General features: G+C 38.7%; 1 protein-coding gene across 5 annotated transcripts in view; it reads right to left on the bottom strand.

Annotated features, from left to right (window-relative positions):
• Positions 1 to 21,093, bottom strand: part of TOGARAM1 (TOG array regulator of axonemal microtubules 1) — a 111,731-nt gene that overhangs the window by 13,991 nt on the left and 76,647 nt on the right. For 4 of the 5 annotated variants that reach the window (XM_032135160.2, XM_032135161.2, XM_058429503.1 and 1 more), the window contains 5 exons: positions 20,006 to 20,111; positions 18,918 to 19,153; positions 17,284 to 17,442; positions 11,107 to 11,233; positions 9,145 to 9,263 (listed from right to left, as the gene is read on the bottom strand). In XM_032135160.2, coding sequence (XP_031991051.1) covers positions 9,145 to 9,263; positions 11,107 to 11,233; positions 17,284 to 17,442; positions 18,918 to 19,153; positions 20,006 to 20,111 — 747 coding nt within the window. Of the gene's footprint in view, positions 1 to 9,144; positions 9,264 to 11,106; positions 11,234 to 16,962; positions 17,087 to 17,283; positions 17,443 to 18,917; positions 19,154 to 20,005; positions 20,112 to 21,093 lie in introns of those variants that run through there. The other variant, XR_009210261.1, reaches the window with a different exon arrangement.

The following is a 21,093-nucleotide window of genomic DNA, read 5'->3' as shown; positions in this document are numbered from 1 at the left end:
CTCGGGAGGCTGAGGCAGGAGAACTGCTTGAACCTGGGAGGCAGAGGTTGCAGTGAGATCACGCCACTGTACTCCAGCTTGGGCGACAGTGCGAGACTCTGTCTCCAAAAAAAAAAAAAACTTTGTCAAATGAGATACTAGTTTATAGCCACTGAAATAATCACAAGGTGAGAATGTGAAAAAATTGGAACCCTTTTACACTACTGGTGAGATGTAAAATGGTAGCACTTTGGAAAAACTTTCTGCTGGGTTCTTCAAAAGATTAAACATAGCGCTACCATATGATCCAGCAATTCCACTCCTACACATCCAAGAGAGCTGAAAACATATGTCCACAACAAAACCAAACTGATGAACGGATAAACAATGTGTGCTATATCCATATATGGATGAATGGAATAGTATTTGCCCATAAAAATGAAGTATTGATAAATGCTATAACATGGAATAGCCCTTGACATTTTGATTAAAAAAAAAAGGATAAGCCTTAACATAAACGTTAAGTATAAGAAGCCAGTCACAAAAGACCACATATCATATGATTCCCTTTATATGAAATGTCCAGAATAAGCAAATCCATAGAAACAGAAGACAGACTGCCTAGGGCTGGGGAAGGGAAGATTGTTGAGAAATGGGGAATGACTGCTAATAAGTATGAGATTTCTTTTAAGGTGACAAAAATATTCTAAAATTATGATAACAGTTACACAACTCATTGAATATACTCATGCTCCTCGATTTGCAATGGAGTTACATCCTGATAATCCCACTGTATGTTGAAAATATCTTAAGTCAAAAATGCATTCAATACATCTAACCTACTGAACATCATAGCTTAGTGTAGCCTACCTTAAACGTGTTCAGAACACTTACATTATCCTATACTGGGGCAAATAATCTACCACAAAGCCTATTTTATAATGAATAATTTATTAAATATTATACTGAAAGTGAAAAACAGAATGATTGTATGAATACTCAAAGTATAGTTTCTGCTGTACTAAATGCATACTGCTTTTGCACCATTGTAAAGTTGAAAAATCGTAAGTTGAACCATCCTAGGTTGGACACCATGTGTACTAAAAAACATTGAATTGCATGTCTTAAATAGATGAATTATATAGTAGGTGAATTACATCTCCGTAACACTGTAATTTAAAGAAAGACATACCATGCAAATCTTCTATCAAAAGAAAACTAAAATAGTGTACTAACATAGACTTCAGGACAAAGAAATTACCAGCGATAAAGGTACTTCATAATGACAAAAGGACCAATTTGTCAGAAAGTCACAACTATCCTCAATGTATTTAAACGTAATCACAGTGGATCAAAATACATGAAGCAAAAAGTGATACAACAGAAAGCATAAATAAATCCACAAATACGTTGGGGATGTCAATACTCCTATCTCAGCAATTGATAGAACAAGTAGAAAAAAATCAGTAAGATTATAGAACACTTGAATAACAACCGACTTAACATAACTGACATTTTATAGAATGCTACATTCAACAAGAGCAGAATGTACATTCTTTCAAGTAGATATAAAATAGTCACTAATATAGAACACATGCTGGGCCATAAAACAAGTCTCAAGAAGTTTAAAAGAACTAGAATCCTATGGAGCATGTTCAATGACAGAGCAGAACGAAATTTAAAATAATTAACAAAATGATATTTAGAAAATCTCCAAATATTTGAAAATTAAACACACTTCTAAATAGCACCTGTACTGAAGAAGAAACCACAAGGGATTATTCAGCATTATCCCAATACCAAATCCAAAGACATTCTAAGACAAGGAAACTAAAGACCTCATGATTATAGACACAAAAATACTTAAATAATTTTAGTAAATAAAACCCAGTAATATATTAAAAATATGACACATCATCATCACCAAGTGGGGCTAATCCAAGGAATACAAGTTATCATTTTTAACATTTAACACAAGTCACAATAGTAACAAAATAAACAAAAAATATAATTATCTTAATAGATGCTGGAAGGGCATTTGAGAAAAATTCAACACCCATTCATGATTAAAACCTCACAAACTAGAAGGAAACTTCATTAATTTGATAAAGAGCTTGCTATGAAACCTACAGCTAATATCATATACAATGGTGAAATGCTGAACATTTTGTCTCAAAGATCAGGAATAAGGTAAAGATGTCTGTTATTACTTCTATTTAACATTATATTTGATATTCTAACCACTATAGTATTAAGGTAGGAAAAATAAATTAGAAGCACACAGATTTGAAAGGAGGAAATGAAATACAAGAAGATCCTGGAGAATCATTTGCTGACAGAAAGTAAATGGATGGGGCATGTTGTAAAAGCACAGCAGCCAACCTCAGGGAGCTCCTAAAGCTAGACCCATTTGAAGAGGGAAATAATGACAGTATTCTATTATACCCCACAGAATAAAATAGAAATCCATTAGTCTTCACGAATATAAATGAATATTTCTATAAATAAACATATGAAGGAAATGGAACAGTTTTTCTGTAAAGAAAAAAATAAACCAATGAATGTAGAAGAAATCAAGAAAATAGATCATTATTAGGCAAAAAACCATGCACTAACTGCTGTAGGCAAAATTTCTCAGTGGTGGATGAAATCAGTGGGCATATGTATGAGAAACAGGATATTTACACAGTCTCAAAGTTTCCAAAGATATCTATTAACTAAAAAGGGAAAAATAGTACAGTGCCTAGCAGAAACCACCATAAGCTAATGATCAAAGTTATTAGTAGTAAGATATAACAACATCATGTACCTTGTGATGTAATACAGTGAGAAGGGTACAACATCACTTCTGTGGTGTTCTTGCATAACTTCTTCTAATTGTGAGAAAATATCAGATAAACCCAACTTGAGAAATATCTATGAAATAACTTAAGTGTTAGGAAAAGGCCTCCCACACAGTATGCTCTGAATGGATGTTAAGAAAGCATTTTTTAATGGGTTCCAAAAAGCATTTTTTGACCAAGATATCTGATCCAGGATCTTATGAGATTATATAATATCAAGGTAGAAAAATTGCCAATTCTTATTTAGTAGGTCTGGAAGGAGAATAGCATTTTGCATTTCTGGCTCGGTGTGGTGGCTCATGTCTGTAATCCTAGCACTTCTGGAGGCCGAGGTGGGTGGATCACCTGAGGTCAGGGGTTCAAGACCAGTCTGGCCAACATGGTGAAATCCTGTCACTACAAAAAATACAAAAATTAGTGGGGTGTGGTGGCACACGCCTGTAGTCCCGGCTACTTAGGAGGCCGAGGCAGGAGAATCACTGGAACCCAAGAGGCGGAGGTTGCAGTGAGCTGAGATCCTGCTACTGCACTCCAGCCTGGGTGACAGAGTAAGACTCCGTCTCAGAAAAAAAAAAAAAAAAGGCCGGGCACGGTGTCTCACGCCTGTAATCCCAGCACTTTGGGAGGCCGAGATGGGCAGATCACGAGGTCAGGAGATCAAGACCATCCTGGCTAACACGGTGAAACCCTGTCTCTACTAAAAATACAAAAAAAAAAAAAAAAAAAAATTAGCCAGGCGTGGTGGCGGGTGCCTGTAGTCCCAGGTATTTGGGAGGCTGGGGCAGAAGAATGGCATGAACCCGAGAGGCGGGGCTTGCAGTGAGCCGAGATCATGCCACTGCACTCCAGCCTGGGCGACAGAGCGAGACTCCATCTCAAAAAAAAAAAAAAAATTGCATTTCTAAAAAGCTCCTAGGTGATGCCAATGTGGCTGTTTTGTGGGCTGTACTTAAAATATCAAGGTCCCAAAGCGTATATTTTCACATACATCTTTATTTTTTATGTCATTATTTTAGTTTATGAAATATTTCAAAGATATACAAATACAGAAAATATGAGAGATACCTATGTATACTATGAATATGATGTATTCATATAATTTTTCAATAGCGTTTTTCTTTTTTTTGTTTTCTTGTTTTGTTTTGTTTTGTTTTTTTGAGACAGAGTCTCACTCTGTCACCTAGGCTGGAGTGCAATGGAGCAATCTCAGCTCACTGCAACCTCTGCCTCCACCTCCTGGGTTCAAAGGATTCTCCTGCCTCAGCCTCCCGAGTAGCTGGGATTACAGGCATGCGCCATCACGTCCAGCTAATATTTTGTATTTTTAGTAGAAACAGGGTTTCTCCATGTTGCCTAGGCCAGTCTTGAACTTCTGAGCTCAGGCAATCCATCCACCTCAGCCTCCCAAAGTGCTAGGATTACAGGTGCATACCACTGCACCCAGCCAATAGTGTTTAAAATATATTTAAAGCCAGATGTGGTGGCTCATGCCTGTAATCTCAGCAGTTTGGAAAGCTAATGTGGGAGGATCCCTGAAGCCCAGGAGTTTGAGTCCATCCTGGGCAACATATTAGCCAGGCATGGTGGAATGCACCTGTGGTCCCAGCTACTCCAGTGGCTGAAACAGGATTGCTTGAACCCAGGAGGTCGAGGTTGTGGTGAGATGTGATCACACCACTGCATTCCAGACCTTGTCTCAAATAAAGTAAAATAAAATAAAATAAAATAAAAATAAAATAAAATATATTTAAAAACAGAACAAAGAGGTCGTAGTAATAATTTTGAAATAAGCAAATGTTAGTACACTTTGTCATCACTAGACTGGCCCTATAAGAAATACCCAAATGGGTCCTAAACATGGAAACAAAGGTCGATATTTGCTATCATAAGAACATAAGAAAGTATAAAACTCATAGGTCAAATAAAGCAATCATATAAAGGAGGAAGAGAAAGGAATCAAATGGCAACATGACAGAATTCCACCAAACCACAAAAACAAACAGAGAAAAAGAAAAAAACAAATAATTTATAAAACAGGGAGATAACACTTAACAATATGACAGGAACAAATTCTCACATATCAATATTAACCTTGAATGCAAATGGATTAAATGCTCTACTTAAAAGTTACAGATTGGCAAACTGGATAAAAAACATGATCCAACTATATGCTGCTTATAAAAAACTCACTCTAGCTGAAAAGACACATAGACTAAAATTAAAAGGGTAGAAAAAGATATTCTAGGCTGGGCACGGTGGCTCACACCTGTAATCCAAGCACTTTGGGAGGCCAACGCGGATGGATCATGAGGTCAGGAGTTTAAGACCAGCCTGGCCAACACAGTGAAACCCCGTTTCTACTAAAACTACAAAAATTAGCCAGGCATGATGGCGCGTGCCTATAGTCCCAGCTACTAGGGACGCTGAGGCAGGAGAATCCCTTGAACCTGGGAGGTGGAGGCTGCAGTGAACTGAGATCGTGCCACTGCACTCCAGCTTGGGCAATTGTGTGAGACATCGTCTCAAAAAAAAAAAAAAAAGATACTCTACATAAATGGAAGCCAAAAGTGATCGGGTGTAGCTATGCTTACATCAGATAACACAACCTTCAAATCAAAAACAGTTGAAAAAAAAAAGACAAAGAAGGGATGATAATGATAAGGGATGAATTCAGCAAGAAGCTATAACAATCCCAAATATATATGCACCTAACACTGGATCACCTAGATTCATAAAACAAATATTTACTAGACCTAAAGAAAGAGACAGCAAAACAATCCTGTTTTGAGTGTGGACTTGAACATTCCACTCACAGTACTAGGCAGATTATTGAGACAGAAAATTAACAAAGAAACACTGAACTTAAATTGGACTTTAGACCAAATGTACTTAACAAACATTTACAGAACATTTGACCTCAAAACTGCAGAATATACATCTTTCTCATCAGCACATGGAGCATTCTTCAACACAGACCATATGTTAGGTCTCATAATAAGTCCCAACAAATTTTTAAAAACTGAAATCAAATCAAGTATCTTCTTAGACCACAATGGAATAAAACTAGAAATCAATATCAAGAGGAAATTTAGAAACTATACAAATACATGGAAATTAAACAACATACTCCTGAACGACCATAGAGTCAATGACAAAAATTTAAAACATTTTTTGAAGTAAATTAAAAAGGAAACACAACATACCAAAACCTGTGGGATACAGCAAAAGCAGTGTTAAGAGGGAAATTTATAGCATTAAATGCCTACATGAAAAAAGTAGAAAGCACTTTGTGAGGCTGAGGCAGGAGGATTGCTTGAGCCTAAGAATTTGAGGCTGCAGTGGGCTATGATGATGCTACTACACTTCACCCTAGGCAACAGAGTGAGACCCTGTCTCTACAAAACCAAAAAAAAAGTAAAAAGATCACAACTTAACATCACACTTCATGAAACTAGAAAAACCATAATAAAACAAACCACTGAGGTTAGCCAAACAAAATAAGTAACAAAGATCAGACAAGAACTAAATGAAATAACCCCCATACCCCCCAAAATTCATCAATGAATTGAAAAACTGGTTCTTCAAAAAGATAAAATTAATAAATCACTAGCTAGCTTAAGACAGAAGATCCAAATAAACAAAATCAGAAAGGAGACATTACGACTGATACAACAGAATAAACAAGGGATCATCAGAGACTATTATGAGCAACTACATTTCAATTCCTGGAAACATACACCCTCCCAAGATTGAACCAGGAAGAAACAGAAATCCTGAACAAACCAGTGAGTAGTGAGAATGAACCAGTAAGCAAAAAAACCCCACAGGACAAGATGGGTTCACAGTTGAATTCTACCAAATGTACAATAAATAAATAAATAAATAAATAAATAAATAAATAAATAAATAAATAAAACAAAAACTTATACCAATCATCCCGAAACTTTCCAAAAATTGCAGAGGGGGAATCTGCCCTAAATTATTCTATGAGGCCAATATCACCCTGATATCAAAACAAGGCAAAGACACAACAAGAGACAAAAGCTACAGACTAACATCCCCTAAAAATATAGATGTAAAAATCCTCAACAAAATACTAGCAACAACAGCACATCAAAAAGATAAAATATCAGGATCAATTGGGTTTTATGCCAGGGATGCAAGGATGGTTCAACACACGGAATTAAAAAAATATGATACATCACACAAACACAGCTAAGGACAAAAACCATATGATTATCTCAAAGTAAGCAGAAAAAGCATTTGATAAAATTCATCATCACTTCATGATAAAAATCCTCAACAAAATAGGCACAGAAGGAACATACCTCAACATAATAAAGGCCATATACAATAAATCCACAGCCAACATCATACTAAACAGGAAAAAGTTGAAAGCATTCCAAGAACTGGAACAAGTCAAGGATGCCAACTTTCACCACTTCTATTCAACACAGTACTTTAAGTCCTAGATAAAGTAATCATGCAAGAGAAAAAAATAAAAGGCACCCAACTGCAAAAGTAAAATTATCCCTGTTTGCTGATGATATGATCTTATATCTAGAAAACCCCAAAGACTCCACCAAAAGACTCTTAGATTTGATAAGCGAATTCAGTAAAGTGTCAAGATACAAAATCAACTTTAAAAAATCAATAGCATTTCTGTATACCAAAAAGGAATAAGCTGAGAAACAAATCAAGAAGGCAATCCCACTTATAATAGCTAAAAAATAAATAAAATACCTAGGAGTATATTTTTAAGCAAGGAGGTAAAAGATCTCTACAAGGAAAACTAAAAAACGCTGACAAAAGAAGTTGTAGATGACACAAACAAATGGAAAAACATCCCAGGTTCATGGATCAGAATAATTAAAATGACCATACTGCCAAAAGCAGTCTACAGTTTGAAAGCAATCCCTATCAAAATACTAATATCATTTATCACAGACTTAGAAAAAACAATCCTAAAATTCATGGCTCACTGAACCTTTTTTTGGAACAAAAAAAGAGCCCAAGTAGCCAAAGTAATCTTTTTTTTTTTTTTTTTTTTTTTTTTTGAGATGGAGTCTCACTCTGCCCAGGCTGGAATCCAATGGCGCGATCTCAGCTCACTGCAACCTCCGCCTCCCAGATTCAAGCAATTCTCCTCCTCAGCCTCCCAAGTAGCTGGGATTACAGGCACCCTCCACCAAGCCCGGCTAATTTTTTTGTAGTTTTACTGGAGACGGGGTTTCACTATGTTGCCCAGGCTGGTCTCGAACTCCTGACCTCATGGTCTGCCCACCTCAGCATCCCAAAGTGCTGGGATTACAGGTGTGAGCCACGGCACCCAGCCAGCCAAAGCAACCTTAAGCAAAACCAACAATGCTGAGGCATCACATTACCTGGCTTCAAATCACACTATAAGGCTATAAAACCCAAACAACATGGTACTAGTCTAAAAACAGATACATACATTAATGGAACAGAATAGAGAACCCAGAAATAAAGCCACATATCTACAATCAACTGATCTTTGACAAAGCTGACAAGAACATACATGGAGGAAAGAGCACTCTTTTTAATAAATGATGCTGAAAAAATTAGATTGCCATATGCAGAATGAAACAGTATCTCTCACCTTATATAAAAATCAACTAAATGGATTAAAGACTTAAATTTGGGACCTACATTTATAAAAATACAAGAAGAAAATCTAGGCGGTACTCTTCTGGACATTGGTCTAGGTAAATAATTGATGGCTAAGACCTCAAAAGCACAGGTAACAAAAACCACCAGGCCGGGCTAATTTTTGTATTTTTTTGGTAGAGACAGGGTTTGCCATGCTGCCCAGGCTGATCTTGAACTCCTGAGCTCAAACAATTCTGCCTGCCTCAGCCTCCCAAAGTGCTTGGATTACAGGTGTAAGCCACCGTTTCTGGCCTTCCGAATCCTTGTAATGCTTTCATTTTGTAAAGGTTTTTTTTCCCCTTTAACCATAATTATGTATTACTTTACATTCGGGGGAAAAATAAAGGCTATAAATTTTTTAAAAATTAATCAGGGTTGTCCAAAATAGGCCTAACATCGACAAGTTCAATAACACTAAAGCATTGCTAATGTCTAGTGCAAATAAAAGCAAGTTGCTGTAAATATATAATTGCCTCATTAAATCTAATTAGATTAAATCTAATCTAATCTCACACTTTCTGGATACTAACCAAACTTTTAAAACTCCATTAAATTTTGGCAAATACCCCTGGGGTGGTTTCTGAAAACATCCAAATGAGACTACCATCACAAGGGAGTAATTTCTCTGATGAGGAGTATTACATCATCTTACCTTTCAGCGGAATTGAAAGCATCTCTAGAAACAGATGATGATCTTGTATTTCCAACACTGCCAGTATGAGATCGTCTTCCTTTTGCTGAAGGAGTATCTAATGGTATCTCCCCCAAACCCTGCAAGTAAATATAAAATTAGTATAATACACGTTTTAAAACTAGTAGTGAAATAACTTACACAAAGTAATTTTCGAAGTAGGCATCACTGATCTTTTAAGATGGAAAGTATTTTAATAATCTGGTATGCTTTAAAGAGTGTGAGATGCATAAAACACCTGGTAGTTAGCAGTAAATTAACAAAATACGTGACTAATGGGAAAATACATATTGACTTGTAAAAACGAGTTAAAAACTAAAAATTAGTATGCTGTATTTTGGGCTGGGTGCGATGGCTCACACCTGTAATCCCAGCACTTTGGGAGGCTGAGGCAGGTGGATCATCTGAGGTCAGGAGTTCGATACCAGCCGGGCCAACATGGGGAAACCCTGTCTTGACTAAAAGCACAAAAACTAGCTGGGCATGGTGGTGTAATCCTAGCTATTAGGGAGGCTGAGGCAGGAGAATCCCTTGAACCCAGAGGCAGAGGTTGCAGTGAGCTAAGATCATGCCACTGCACTCCAGCCTGAGCGACAGAGCATGACTCTGTTTAAAAAAAAAAAATAATAATAATAATACGCTATATTTTGTAACTACTCTTCTTAAAGCTTAAAATCTATGTAGAATATATGAACACAGTCCATAAACACTGAACACTGTTGCTCCTATGCAACATTATGAGTGTGAGAATAAACATTTTGATGAGAACTATTTAAAACCTTTCCTGTATTGGAAAGACTCACAGATGCAATCTGCTTCATTTTAGTCAGATTATGTTTTTTTGCATGGTTATATTAATAAGTTCTAATATGAACTAAGCTGAAACCTTCAAGCTCAATGGGCAGAAAAAAATGCTCTAAAATGTCTATTGCTACATTATCTTTGTAATATTATTCCTTCATAAGTGAGTCCTTATCCCAAGGTCATCAGAGAGAAATGACATAAATTACAATAGAAAAATTTTACTTTATTAAATTAAACATATTTTTAAAATAATATAAAAATAGATTACTTTTCATATTTTATTTCACTTGGTATTCTCTCCGTCACTCATTTCGCAGACATTACTGAATTCCCATTATCTACCAGGACAAATAAGACATGGCATGGCTGGGCGCATTGGCTCACACCTGTAATCCCAGCACTTTGGGAGGCCGAGGCAGGCAGATCACCTGAGGTGAGGAGTTCAAGACAAGCCTGGCCAACATGGTGAAACCCCGTTTCTACTAAAAAATACAAAAAATTAGCTGAGCGTCGTGGCGGGTGCCTGTAATCCCAGCTACTCGAGAGGCTGAGGCAGGAAAATCGCTTGAACCTGAGAGGTTGAGGTTGCAGTGAGCCAAGATCACGCCACTGCACTCTAGCCTGGTGACAGAGCAAGACTCTGTCTCAAAAAAAAAAGACATTGCACTTACCCCCACGGAGCTCCCTATAAATATTCTGCAGTGTGGTAATAGCTCTAATAGTGGAACATACAAGGTAAATAAAGCAGGGACTAAACATGGTAAACATTATTAACCTCATTTTATAAAGTGAGAATTCTAGTTAGAGAAAGGAAGAGGCATGTGTAAGTTACACAATTGCTAACTGTTAGAGCTGCAATTCAAACCCATGTCTTGTTAACTCCAATAAGCCAAACTATATTCTACCAAACATCAAGCTTCTGTGCAATAAACATTTACTTCCAAGACTTGACAATATGTACGTCTACTTAGTATTGTAACTGTTGAAATGCTATTGCAGATATAGTCCAAATGATTAACAGAGAAATAATCAAATAAATAACTATTCCTATCCTTTACCTGGATGTAAAAACAAGCTTTGCTTATAAAGTTGTTTATAAAACAAACTTTTTCCACATACCTTTTGCTGTAAGTTTCTAACAGTGTCCTTAATATATGGCAAATCTTTAGATGGGACATGCTTTTCAAGCATTTTTTCAAAGTTAGGATGACACATCATGAAGAACAGCATCTTTCGACCATAATACCTATGAGTATTTGAAAAATAGGTATATTACTTTTTAGACATTAATAAGCTCAGTTTCTGACCTTAGATGCATTGTTTCAATAGAAAAAAAACACCTATCAAACATCAAGATTACCATCCCTATTTTAAATAACCACCAAAATATAGATATGCTAACTGTATAGGATACCCTACAGGGTATACATGGTCCCCGACTTACAACGTTTCGACTTACAATTTTCAACTTTATAATAGTGTGAAAGAGATACGACTCTGTGGAAACCATACTTTGAATTTTGATTTTTTCCATGGCTAGTCATATGCAGTATGACACTCTTTCAAGATGCTGGGCAGCAGCAGCGAGCCACAGCTCCCAGTCAGCCATATGATCACCATACTCTACAATGTACTGTGTTGCCAGATGATTCTGTCCAAGGGTAGGCTAATGTAAGTGTTCTCAGCATGTTTAAGGTAAGGCTTGGCTATGTTATGATGTTTGGTAGGTTAGGTGTATTAAATGCACTTTTGGTTTATGATTAATTCCTATTCATGATGGGTTTATTGGGATATAACCTCATTTTAAGTTAAGAAGCATCTGTGGCCTGGTACAGTGGCTTACGCCTGTAATCCCAGCACTTTGGGAGGCCAAGGCAGGTGGATCACAAGGTCAGGAGTTAGAGATCAGCCTGGCCAACATGATGAAACCCCATCTCTCCTAAAAAAATACAAAAATTAGCCAGATGTTTTGGCGTGCTCAGGTAATCCCAGCTATTCAGGAGGCTGAGGCAGGAAAATCATTTGAATCCAGGAGGTGGAGGTTGCAGTAAGCCGAGATCACGCCATTGCACTCCAGCCTGGGCAACAGAGTGAGACTGTGTCTCAAAAAAAAAAAAAAAAAAAGCATTCATTGGGATGCTCCCATAATCCCCCTTTAAAGTCACTGTCTTCAAATCCTTCTGCCATGTGCCAGATGGAGAGACAAAAGCTTTGATTCTATTTTTCAGGCACCCCAAGGTCCATATCAATGCCGGCATTTGGAAAAATTATGAAGTTTTCATCCGTCCTGGGCTCCTTGCCCATTGACCATTTGCTGTCCACCTACTGGCCGGATGTTCTGGCCTGAGTAAACCCTCCCTAGGTCCCGTATTTCTCACTCTCTGTTTTTCCCTAGCCAAAACTTACCAGGGTTCTGATTCTTCAAAATCCTATTCTTTACTACCTAAAATACACCCAAGGTTAGCTGATAAAATTGTGACTGATATGTTAATAAAGGTAATAATCTCAAAAACTAGGTTTTTTTATTTATATGAATTTTTTTTTATTTTATTATTATTTATTTATTTATTTTTTTTGAGATGGAGTCTCGCTCTGTCGCCCAGGCTGGAGTGCAGTGGCACGATCTTGGCTCACTGCAAGCTCTGCCTCCCGGGTTCACGCCATTCTCCTGCCTCAGCCTCTCCGAGTAGCTGGGACTACAGGTGCCCACCACCATGCCCGGCTAATTTTTTGTATTTTTAGTAGAGACGGGGTTTCACCATGGTCTCGATCTCCTGACCTCGTGATCCGCCTGCCTCGGCCTCCCAAAGTGCTGGGATTACAAGCGTGAGCCACCACGCCCGGCCTTATATGAATTTTAAAATAATCATCTTAGCATAATACTTTAAGCCCAATGATTCTAAGGGTAGAAATTCAGATATCATGAAAGTGCATACTGGAGATATTTTAGCACACAGATGTCTTATACTACTTCAGAACAGTACCACACTATTAATCTTCAAGGAGGCCGGGCCCTAAAATAAATCACAGTTACACTTTTACTCGCAACTTGGAATATATGGCACAGAAAGGACCAGAGAAGAGGCTGGGCGTGGTGGCTCACACCTGTAATCCCAGCACTTTGGGAGGCCAAGGCAGGCGGATCACTTGAGGCCAGGAGTTAGAGACCAGCCTGGCCAACATGGCGAAACCCCGTGTCTACTAAAAATACAAACATTAGCCAGGCATGGTGGCACATGCCTATAATCCCAGCTACTCAGAAGGCTGAGGCATGAGAATCACTTGAACCTGTGAGGTGGAGGCTGCAGTGAACCGAGATCGCACCACTGCACTGTAGCCTGGGTGACAGAGTCTTGGGGAAAAAAAAAAAAAAAGGAACGAGAAAAAGGCAGGCTTTTGTGGGGTTTTGTGGATGGGATGGATACAGGATGATCTTAAGACCACCCATCTTGACCAGGCGCAGTGGCTCACACCTATAATCCCAGCACTTTGAGAGGACAAGGTAGGTGGACTGCTTGAGCCCAAGAGTTCAAGACCAGCTTCAGCAACATGGCAAAACCCCATCTCTACAAAAAATACAAAACTTAGCTAGGTGTGGTGACACACATCTGTAGTCCCAGGTGACACACACCTCCCAGCTACTCGGGAGGCTGAGGTGGGAGGATCACTTGAGCTCAGGAGGCGGAGGTAGCAGTGAGCCGAGATTATACCACTGTACTCCAGCCTGGGCTAAAGAGCAAGACCCTGTCTCCAAAAAGAAAAAGATCACATATCTCAACCTGACCCCTTCAAATGTAATGAAATTGCAGAAAGAGAAGTGATGTCAGAGAATAAATATTACCTTTCTCCACAACCAGAATAAGGTCTATATCCAGATAAGTAGCTCCTAATCAGTTATATTTTCAAGGGCAATTCTAATGTTTAGCCTGGAATGTCAAGGACTCTAGGTCTATTATAGGGGGCCCAATGATATGAGAAAGGCTAAAACAAGTCAGCAGAGACCAGGGACACAAAATGTGAGAAATATAAAACTCCAAAATTAATTGTAACCATTTTATAATTTTATAATTTTAAATAAGAATCCAAGAAATGACAAAATGGGCTAGAAAGAATTACTGTGCCATCAAGGAAAGGTTAAGTAAAGAAGCACATGAGATGGCCATTAAGAAATCTTTTTTTTTTTTTTTAACAAGGTGATAGGGAGAAAAGAACATCCTTTATTCCTAACTAGCCTATCATGATCTAACCCTCTTGAATTTTTTTGAACATTAACATGATATGCAGAACTTTAAAATGGTTCCCCAAAGATGTCCTGCTCCAATCCCTAAAATTTGTGAATATAATAAGATATCACTCCCAAGATTATTTCATATAGTACAGTTAACCTTAAAGTAATGACATGATCTGGTGGAATTAATCTAATCAAACGAGCCTTTAAAAGCAGAGAGCTTTCTGGCCGGGTGCGGTGGCTCACACCTATAATCCCAGCACTTTGGGAGGCCGAGGAAGGCAGATCACAAGGTCAGGAGATCAAGGCCATCCTGGCTAACACAGTGAAACCTCATCTCTACCAAAAATATAAAAAATTAGCCAGGTGTGGTGGCAGGCGCCTGTAGTCCCAGCTACTTGGGAGGCTGAGGCAGAATCGCTTGAACCCGTAAGGCGGAGCTTGCAGTGAGTCCAGATCGCGCCACTGCACTCCAACCTGGGCGACAGAGCAAGACTCTGTCTCCAAAAAAAAAAAAAAAGCAGAGCGCTTTCTGTGACTGGTACAAAAAGAGGAAGTCTGAAAAATCCTATGAAGGGGAGCTCAACAACATGTTATTGCTGGCTTAAAAACAGAGGAGGGTTGCATGCAAAGAAATGTGAGTGGTGTTAAGGAGCTGAGCAAGGTCACTGACAGCCAGCAAGGAAATGCAGACCTCAGTCTTTTTTATTTTTTATTTTTGAGAAGTTTGTCTCTGTCCTGGACTCCTTGCCAATTGACCACTTGCTGTCCATCTACTGGCCGGATGTTCTGGCCTGAGTCAACCCTCTGTCTCACTCTGTCACCCAGGTTGGAATGCAATAGTGTGATCTCGACTCACTGCAACCTCCACTCCCTAGGTTCAAGCGATTCTCCTGCTTCAGCATCCTGAGTAGCTGGGATTATAGGCACATGCCACCATGCCCAGCTAATTTTTGTATTTTTAATAGAGATGGGGTTTCATCGTGTTGTTTAGGCTGGTCTTGAACTCCTGACCTCAGGTGATCCACCTGTCTCCAACTCCCAAAGTGCTGGGATTATAGGTGTGAGCCACCACGCCCAGCTGACCTCAGTCTTATAACCATAAGGAATTGAATTTGGCAAAGCCCAGCACTGCTATCACCTTGATTTTGGCCTTCTGAAACCATAGGCAGTGAACTGAGGTGAGCCATGCCAGACTTCTGACCTAAAGAACTCTAAGCCAAAAACTGTGGTTGCCTTAAGCTCCTACATTTGTGTTAAACTTTACACAGCAACGGAAAACTAATATATTTACTTTCTGTATTATCATTAGGTATAATGAGTTCCATAATATTAACTCCAGATACCTAAAGTAATGAGAATCTTTGTCTTAAAATGATGAACATTTTATATACTTTTTTAATCTTTATGACTCAGATTCTTTTAAAAAATTATTATTATTATTATTATTATTATTTTTGAGATGGAGTGTCACTCTGTCTCTAGGCTAGAGTGCAATGGCTGAAGAGATTCTCCTGCCTCAGCCTCCCGAGTAGCTGGAACTACAGGCGCATGACCCCATGCACAGCTAATTTTTGTATTTTTAGTAGAGATGGGGTTTCACTGTGTTGGCCAGAACGGTCTCAATCTCTTGACCTCGTGAGCCGCCCACCTCAGCCTCCCAGAGTGCTGGGATTACAGGTGTGAGCCACCACAACCAGCCTTTTTTTTTTTTTTTTTGAGATGAAGTCTCACTCTGTTTCTCAGGCTGGAGCGCAGTGGCACAATCTCAGCTCACTGCAACCTCCGCCTCCCAGGTTCATGTGATTCTCCTGCCTCAGCCTCCAAGGTAGCTGGGATTACAGGCATGTGCCACCATGCCTGGCTAATTTTTATATTTTGAGTAGATGCAGGGTTTTAACCATGTTCGCAGGCTGGTCTCAAACTCCTGACCTCAGGTGATCTACCTGCCTCCACCTCCCAAAGTGCTGGGATTACAAGCGTGAGCCACCACACCCAGCCATATATCATTACTATAAAAATTTTAGATTTTATATGGGACATTAGTGGTCACCTAGTCCACCCTTTCTAATTTTATAGACAAGGAAACAGAGACTAACAGAAATTAAGTAACTTGCTTAAGGACAAACAATGATGGGGACTAGAAATTTAACATAAGCATCTGACTACATCGAAAATTTCTGTCACCACCACAGCCATTATACCATCCACATCTTAATTATTGTGTTCTTTCTCTGACTGTTCTTAAACTTCATAAAATTGTTTTCCCAGTACAACCATCAGAAATTTGTGTAGTTTTCAGACTGTAGATATCTCATGTTTTGTGGGATAATATATTGTTATGCATTATTCCTGTATTTTTTCTTTTTTTTTTTTTTTTTGAGACAGCGTCTCGCTCTGTCACCCAGGCTGGAGTGCAATGGCGCAATCTCTGCTCACTGCAACCTCCGCCTCCCGGCTTCAAGCGATTCTCCTGCGTCAGCCTCCAGAGTAGCGAGATTACAGGCGCCTGCCACCACGCCTGACTAATTTTATTGTATTTTTAGTAGAGACAGGGTTTCACCATGTTGGCCAGGCTTGTTTTGAACTCCTGATCTCGTGATCCACCCGCCTCAGCCTCCCAAAGTGCTGGTATTACAGGCGTGAGCCACCATGACCAGCCTTATTCCTGTATTTTTCATGTGTACCTATTTCCTTATTTTACCTGATTGCTTGGAAAATATATCATTTTCCCCTAAATGCATTACCTTACATTTGCCCATAATGAAGTTCTTCTGCCACTTTTCTGCCCACTCATACAGTCTTGTGCTGTTTTCAAGAAGTTCATCCCTGTGACTTGGCATCTCACTACCCAGAAGTATGTAGTGTCATCTGTAAATTTGGAGAATTCACTGTGCACTCCCTCAAGAATATTTACAAACTGGTTAAATAAGACCATCCCCCAGCACCAATCCCTGGGACCCCACTTCTCCATTTAGAAAAAGTTCATTCTTCTTTAAACTTTCTTTCTTTTCCTGCTTTTAAGCCCTTATTAATAATAGATTTAGCAAACATTAGCAGATATTCACCTGGTTTCTTGTGAACTGTCTTGAGCAAACTTAGCAGCAGCCGGTAATATACGTTCAGCCATATCCTTTGTTGCAGATAAAATACGTTCTGGTTCCATAAATTCCAATACTTCCGATAAATGCTGGGCTGTACACCTTCTTACAGCAATGTGTAAATGGCTACAAGGAGACATGATCAATTAAAACAGACTTGTTATACAAACAAGTCTATGGATCTATGGGTTGTTTTTGTTTGTTTGTATTTTGGTTTTGTTTTTTGGGACAGGGTCTTGCTCTGTCACTGAGGCTGGAATGCAGTGATGCAATCATGGCTTACTGCAGCTTTGACCTCCTGGGTTCAAGTGAACCTCCTGCCTCAGCCTCCCAAGTAGCTGAGGCCACAGGCATGTGCCAGCACACCCAGGTAATTTGATTTTATTTTTAGTACAGATGAGGTCTCACTATGTTGCCCAGGCTGGTCTCGAACTCCTGGACTCAAGAGATCTTCTCACCTTGGCCCCCCAAAGTGCTGGGATTACAGGTGTGAGCCACCACACGAGGCTAAAGATCTATCTTAAAGTTAAATGATTTAACAGCTCCTCAACAATCATCCTGTGAGTCTAAAACGTCAAATTAGTTGCATTACTTATCCCTTCCCCAAAAGTTAAAAGCAAAACAAAAACATTTAGTTATAGATCTACGAATGTAAATAACATTATTGGAATAACAATAGGGTAACGTTATTACAATAACTTTAATTGAGCTAAAAGTAGATCTACCATTTGATATAGCAATCCTACTACTTGGAATCTACCCAAACGAAAAGTCATTATGTGAAAAAGATAGTTGCACATGTTTGTTTATAGCAACAAAATTCAAAATTACAAAGATGTGGAACCAACCTAAGTGCCCATTGACTAATCAGTGGATAAAGAAAATGTTTTTTATATGTATGTGTGTATATTTATATATATATATACACACACACACACACACCATGGAATACTACTCTGCCATTAAAATGAATAAAATAGTGTCTTTTGCAGCAACTTGGATGAAGCTGGAGGCCATTATTCTAATAATGGAGTGAAACACCAAAAACCATATGTTCTCAACTATAAGTGGCAGCTAAGTTATGAGTATGCAAAGTCATACAGGGTGATACATATAATGAACTTTATATAATGAACTTTAGAGAAAGCAGGAGAGCAGGAGGTGGGCGAGGGATAAAAACTACACATTAGGTACAATGTACACTACTCAAGCGATGGGTGCACAAAAATCTCAGAATTCACTATTATACAATTCACCCATGTAACAAAAAACCACTTATACCCCAAAAGCTATTGAAATAAAAATTAATAAAAAAATAATAATTGTAAGGCTCCTAAATCCAAATTGCCTAGATGATTTTGTGTGGCAGACATTTTGTTAGGTGCCCAAGGGACAAAAGAAGTATACATATTCTATGAGAAAAATAATAAAAACATTATTCTTTTCATATTCGGCATGTAGTATGTTTATCTCATAGGAACTTTTTAATAAATGTTTTTTGACGGATATACTACTAAGATTTGCTTGTTTCTTTTCTACACTCCGGATTGCAACATTTCATTTTTAGTTTAAAGACATTTCAAGGTTATTTTGAACATTACCTTTGTCCACCATTGATAAGAGAAACGACTGCACGTGCAGGAGTTACATTATTAACCATAGCTCTCAATGCTTTGTCAACATCTTCTCTTATAAATGTATTTGATTCACCAGCCTTGTGCAACAAAACTTTTACTGTGGTATCTAGCTCTTGATCCATGCTCTTTTTCAAATAAGTGAAAAGATCACTTAAACAGACCACAGCAGCACGAGAAACTCCAGAACGTAAATTTTTCACCTAAAAAAAATTCAAAATGTACATTTCGCTGATATTCTGCAAGAAAATCAATAATAATAACTTGGAAAGGAATTTTACAATTTTTTTTTTTTTTTTTTTTTTTTGAGTTAGGGTCTCCCTCTGTCGACCAGGCTGGAGTGCAGTAGCGTGATTTCGGCTCACTGCAACCTCTGCCTCCCAGGTCCAAGCAATTCTCGTGCCTCAGCCACCTGAGTAGCTGGGATTACAGGTGCACACCACTGTGCCTGGCTAATTTTTGTATTTTTAGTCAAAATGGGGTTTTGCCATGTTGGGCCGGCTGGTCTCAAACTCCTAGCTTCAAGTTACATATCTTAAACCGGGCGTGGTGGCTTACACCTACAATCCCAGCACTTTGGGAGGCCAAGGTGGGTGGATCACCTGAGCTCAGGAGTTTAAGACCAGCCTGGCCAATATGGGTCAAACCCTGTCTCTACTCAAAATACAAAAATTAGCCAGGCGTGGTGGTGTGTACCTGTAATCCCAGCTACTTCGGACACTGAGGCAGGAGAGTCTCTTGAACCTAGGAGGAGAAGGTTGCAGTGACCCAAGATCCCACCACTGCACTCCAGCCTGGGCAACAGAGCAAGACTCCGTTTCAAAAACAAACAAACAAAACCCCACATCTTAATATATATTATCTTTTGTCCTAAGAATCAACATCTATTAAGTTTCTCTTAATGTTGCAAATTAAGACATGGACTACTTTAATTAAATACAAGCCTTTTATAGCACATGGTACAGAGTTGTTTAAAAATTTTAAAGGTCAAATAAACATAGCATATTTATCCTTTGTTATTCTAACAATCCTTAACTCATCTGAAAAATGTTTACCTCTTGAACAACTGCAAAATTTGTTTCATGCAACTTTGTGTTCAGTATCTCAGAATGAAAAGCAGCTAAGCATCTAATAAAATTCAGTCCCTCAATTTTCTTCTCCCTATGGGAAAAAGAAATGACAAGATCATTTGTTAAATGGGACTCAACTGGAACAGGATCACAAATGTCTTATTTTCTGTGTATGGAATATTGCCAAGGAAGAGGTTCAGAAAGGTGAGAAAGGTTCAGAAGAAAAGTTTGAGTTTAGCAGAGGTTGGTTCATGAAGTTGAGGGAAAGAAGCCATCTCCATAACATAAAAGTGCAATGTGGGCTGGGTGCGGTAGCTCATGCCTGTAATACCAGCACTTTGGGAGGCCGAGGCAGGTGGATCAAGAGGTCAGAAGTTCGATACCAGCCAGGCCAACATGGTGAAACGCTGTCTCTACTAAAAATACAAAAATTAGCTGGGTGTGGTGGTGGACACCTGTAATCCCGGCTACTCAGGAGGCTGAGGCAGGAGAATCACTTGAACCAGGGAGGTGGAGATTGCAGTGAGCCAAGATCACACCACTGCACTCCAGCCTGGATGACAAAGCAACACTCTGTCTCAAAGAGAAAAAAAAATAAAAGTGCAATGTGAAGCAGTAGGTGCTAATGTAGAAGCTGCAGCAAGTTATCCAGACGATCTAGGTAAGGTAATAGATACAAGTAGCTACACGAAACAGCAGATATTCAATGTAAATGAAACAGCCTCCTATTAGAAGATGCCATCTAGGACTTTCAAAACCAGTATGATTCTTAGGTGCTAAATTTTCAGAATTGAAGTTATGTTAGCATGCATGAAAACAACATTAATCTCCTTGTACATCTCCATCGGAGCTCATGAGTGACCAGGTACACTGTCAATGAGCAATAATATTCGCTGTGATTGCTAAAATTACCACAGCCAGCCACCACCACCCTGATCAGTCAGCAGCCATCAACATCAAAGTAAGATCCTCCACTAGCAAAAAGATGACAACTCACTGAGGGTTCAGGTGATCAGTAGCATTTTTTAGCAATTAAGTATTTTTTAATTAAGGCACATTGATTTTTTAGGTGT

Source organism: Hylobates moloch, unplaced genomic scaffold (assembly GCF_009828535.3).
Source record: "Hylobates moloch isolate HMO894 unplaced genomic scaffold, HMol_V3 SCAFFOLD_16, whole genome shotgun sequence".
In the NCBI taxonomy this organism is placed as follows: domain Eukaryota; kingdom Metazoa; phylum Chordata; class Mammalia; order Primates; family Hylobatidae; genus Hylobates; species Hylobates moloch.
The sequence above is the reverse complement of the archived record's forward strand: the minus strand, read 5'-3'. Positions and strand labels throughout refer to the sequence as shown.